This window comes from Aspergillus lucknowensis, assembly GCF_044049455.1.
Source record: "Aspergillus lucknowensis strain CBS 449.75 chromosome Unknown BJX67scaffold_13, whole genome shotgun sequence".
NCBI lineage: Eukaryota > Fungi > Ascomycota > Eurotiomycetes > Eurotiales > Aspergillaceae > Aspergillus > Aspergillus lucknowensis.
In genome coordinates this window covers 42-4,314 of record NW_027263557.1, presented here as the reverse complement: position 1 = coordinate 4,314, position 4,273 = coordinate 42, and the positions used below count along the sequence as shown (strand labels likewise).

General features: G+C 57.3%; 1 protein-coding gene across 1 annotated transcript; it reads left to right on the top strand.

Annotated features, from left to right (window-relative positions):
- The first annotated feature begins 1,548 nt into the window (after positions 1-1,548).
- Positions 1,549-3,715, top strand: BJX67DRAFT_349520 (type I 3-dehydroquinase-domain-containing protein). Its single transcript, XM_071028760.1, has one exon. It carries the CDS (start codon positions 1,569-1,571, stop codon positions 3,624-3,626), a length of 2,058 nt encoding a protein of 685 aa, XP_070887444.1. The 5' UTR covers positions 1,549-1,568; the 3' UTR covers positions 3,627-3,715.
- Positions 3,716-4,273: the final 558 nt, after the last annotated feature.

Genomic DNA, 4,273 nt, shown 5'->3' with positions numbered 1-4,273 from the left:
CCTGTTTTGCAAAGCGACGGCATCCACCGCACCCGTCGCGCAAGATTCCCTACGTCAATCACTATAATAAAAGTTTTAGACCGCGGGCTGGACAGTGGACACCTTCCCCCCATTATTCACCCATTGATCAGCAACTACAGAAGCGGACGCGAAGCTGCAGCTTCAAGCTCACCCTGATCGGCGTATGACTGCTTGCCGGGGCGAGCCCTGGTCGTGCACGCGGTGGTTGTTCATACAGAGTCCCCGACTCCTTGTACAGTTATTGGCACATACATGCATGATAGACATACTAATAATCGTCCATCCACGAGTGGTGGCACGGGATCCTGGATTGGGGTTTATTTGCCGGAATGGGCCATGTTCTTGTTCATGTTTGGATCTACTGTGGTTTCTGCTTGTCTTCTATACCCTTGATACATTTGTTCGCTAGACGAGAATCCCATCAATCTCCTGCACGTCTGCTTGCTTCTGATATCGGTTGATTAAGTCGGGAGGACGTAGTGGACACAGTGGGTCAATGGACGGGCGAATGTACCGACGGACAAACTCAGCGGGCGACGCGGTGGTAGGTGGAGATGGAGAGGGTTTTTCCTCGTATCATAGAGGCCCTCCGGGTCGGAGACCTCGTGTTCAGTCTGACTGAAGAAAGTGAATTCATGTTGAAGAAGTTCTCTGCCATGTTCTGTCTCTCCAGCCGCGGAATCTCCTCAGACGGACGGTCGTCCACCAACTTCCCCTGAACCTTTCAAGCTCTCCGGCCAACTTCAACGACTCGAACCGTTTCATCCACTTCACCCTTTTAGCCAGTTTATCCTGATCCTTTATCCTCGATCGTGAAGACGACACCTTGTATACAACCCCGCTGATTGGCGGAAGAACCCGCGCGTTACGAAAGGCTGGGGGAAATTTAGCCGTCGGAATGGCCCCAAGAACTGCACCACTGGCTTCCTCCTCTCAGATCCATCGATCTCCATCCAGACTGGGCTTGCCAGGCTTCAAAACGGCAATTGTGTGAAAGGACCTGGAAAGATATGCCGCCTCTCCGTGCCTTGTCCCTGGTCGTCCTGTCTCCCTGTCTCACTGCCTGTCGCGCATCGGACTAAACCCGGTCGGCGCTGCTCTTATTCATCCTCGAATTCCTCCTCGCAGATCCAAAGGAACCGTTGCGTTGTGTCCGTCCGAAGTTACGCCGCCGTGAGTCTTAGCAAGAAGGTATAGATTCCGGAGAGTTCCCTCCTGTTGTTGCGTTACTGTTGGGCTCCGACCGAGGTTAATCAATCACCACGCTACACCACACTCTACCGGGCTGGGTGTCTGCTTCTCTCTTGTCTCTTGCTCTCTACCCCTCGTCTCCTCTCTCTTTACCTGTGGAACGCTCGTTCAGGTCACTCGTTGAATTGGTTTCCGCTGATCATCAATGCGACTCGGCGTCTCGTCACCGAATTCTCCGTCCTCTTAGATTGCGACCTTGACTCCCAATAATTCTACTGCCGACCTGACCTATTTCTTACATCTAGAATTTATATTTTGCTTTCTCGGTGCGACACCCCAAAAGTATGCCGTGAAAGATGATGCAAACCGCCCTCCATCAACCAGTGGCTACTACCCTGCGCGCCGACTCGTCCGTCACCGCTACCCCGGCCTCCCTCAAGGGGGCGTCGGCCTCCTCCGCCCTTCCGTTTCCTCAGGGACTCCCGCAGGAGCCCTCGCATACAGTTGTCACGGTATACGGTCTGGGACAGGATGCGATCGTCCAGGTGGTTGCAGACATCCTGGGAAAGCCATGGACGACGGAGACGTCACTCTCATCACTAGGACGGGGCAGTAGCGCGGTTGTGGTTGGAATCCAGGCGCCCGATTTAGCGAGCAGTCTCGAAGGGTGCGACAAGTCGACGTGCATTTTGGTCAATCTGCACTGTGTCGATGACGGGTCATTTCCCGAGGAAGCGCTCACAGAGTCATGCGACTACGAGTTTCTATATTCGCTGCGGAGCCCGTTCTTCCGACGAGATCTAACGCGGTTCCTTTCGTTGATACTGGGGCAATCGCGGCCTCATGAGGACCTGAAGACCAAGAACAGGACGAATTTTATCTCTACGACGTTCCCGGATGTCCATGCGGCGCTGCCAAATCTGGATATCCTCTCGGTTGGGTCGGATGCTGTTGAGATGCGCGTGGATTTACTGGTGGATCCGGAGCTGCAGGGTGCCCCGAGCGCTGTGCCGAGTCTGCGATACGTCGGGCAGCAGCTGATGCTGCTCCGGCAACATACAGAGATGCCAATTATCTTCACGACGAGATGCACGAAGGAAGGGGGCAAGTTCCCAATGGATGACCCGAATTTATTCTACCGGTACCTTCGACGAGCGATTCAGTGGGGTGTGGAGTACATAGACGTGGAACTGTGGCTGCCAGAGAAGGTGCGGCGCTCATTAGCGGAGAACAAGGGCAACAGCGTGATCATGTCTGCGTTCCACGACTACTCGGGGGAGTGGAAGTGGACGTCGCCTGAAGCGCCGCGCATCTTCGAAGAGAGCGCCCGGTACGCGGACATCGTGAAGATGATCGCGATGGTGCACAGCGTGGAGGCCAACTACGAGCTGGAGTATTTCCGCTCAACGATCAAGCAGACACACGGGTCGTATCCGCTCCTGTCGGCGGTGAACATGGGCCAGCTGGGCCAGCTGTCGCGCGCACTGAATACGGTGTTTTCGCCTATTACGCACCCGCTGCTCCCAATGATTGCGGCGCCGGGCCAGTTGACGGCCGCGGAGATCAACGAAGCTCTACATATTATGGGCCAGTCGCCGAAGAAGGATCTGTACGCGATCGGCTCGTTCAGAGCGACGCCGCAGTCGATGTTCATGGAGAAGTGCTTTAACGAACTGGGTCTACCACACACGCTCACCTCGATCGATCGCGGGCCAGCAGGTTCGCTGGAACGCGTTATTACACAGGCCAGTTTCGGCGGAGCGGCTCTACACCCGCCCATCAGCAGCAACAATTCTCGGCTACCGGCCGTCAGCGACGCCGCACGGGCGATCGGACTGGTCGACACGATCGTGGTGACGGGTGGACCGGGATCGCTGGTCGGCGAAAACGCCACGTGGAAGGGCATTCGGGCGACGCTAACCCGCGACTACGTGCCGTCGGCATACCGCGGACGCGCGGCAATTATCCTGGCGGGCAGCGAAAGCGAAGCCTCGGCGAGCATCTTCGCCCTGCGCAGCCTGGGGGTGGGCGCAATCTACACGGTCGGGTTCCGGGGCAGCGGCCCGCTCGCGGAGGGCCTGGAGCCGTTTACGTCGATCCAGTCGGTGAAGCTGGTGGAGCAGCCGTTTGTAATCGTCTCTGCGCTGCCGCCGGAGAAGTCGCTGCTGGTGCAGCCGCTGCTGCGGCACTACCGCAGCACGGGGCGGGCGTCGCCACCGTCGACGCGGGGGAAGGTGTACCTGGACCTGACTCGGGGCGAGCGCACGGGGGACCCGGTGGGGGTCGCGGAAAGGGCTGGGTGGACGGCGTACGGGATTGAGGACGTGAATGCGTGGACGACGGTGGAAACGCTGCGGCTGCTGGTTGGGCAGAATGTGCCGTTTGATTTTGTGCGGATGGCGTCGGGCGGATGATATTCTAGCATACCACAGAACACTCTATTCCTCAGTCTTCAAACAATCTGACAAAGATGAATTTCTTCAGCAGCAATGCCGATCCGGGGTGTCGTCCGCGCTGACTTGGGGAAAATCCCGCCCGGCTGCCAGGGCTTCGCGCAGGCCCTCCCCGCATCGACTGTTGCTCCGCCGCTATTCTGTTTGCCGTTAGCTTCTGGTCAGATTCTTGTTCGGTTCTCGTGTGAGACGCTGTGAGCTGCTGCCGCTCCCTGTTAGCCTGTTCTGTGCTCCGGCTGGGGTCCGGGGCTCCACGGCTCCACGTTATAACCCGGCCTCCTCTGGCCTTTGTCGCAGGCCCGATTCAATTCTTTGTCCCTTCATCGTGGTCCTCTGTATGAAATGTGATTGTAGTAATGTCGCGCCCTCCGGTCAGCATCGACCGCCTGACGCCGCGGCGTGTCACGGCGGAGCCTCGCGAGTCGATGAACTGCAAGTCCTGCCGGAAGCGAAAGGTTCGTAAAATATTTTATTCACTGTTCATTCTCTGTCCGAGGTTGATTCGTTTCGTCGTTGTTCGCTGTCGCTAAGTTGAGCCGCCAGATCAAATGCAACCGCCTGCGCCCCAGCTGCGAGGCCTGCAAGGTCTTCCAGTGTCCCTGCATCTA

What these genes read in the sequence shown, in the direction of transcription:
- BJX67DRAFT_349520 (XM_071028760.1), top strand. Translation starts at nt 1,569, where the DNA reads ATGATGCAAACCGCCCTCCATCAACCAGTGGCTACTACCCTGCGCGCC.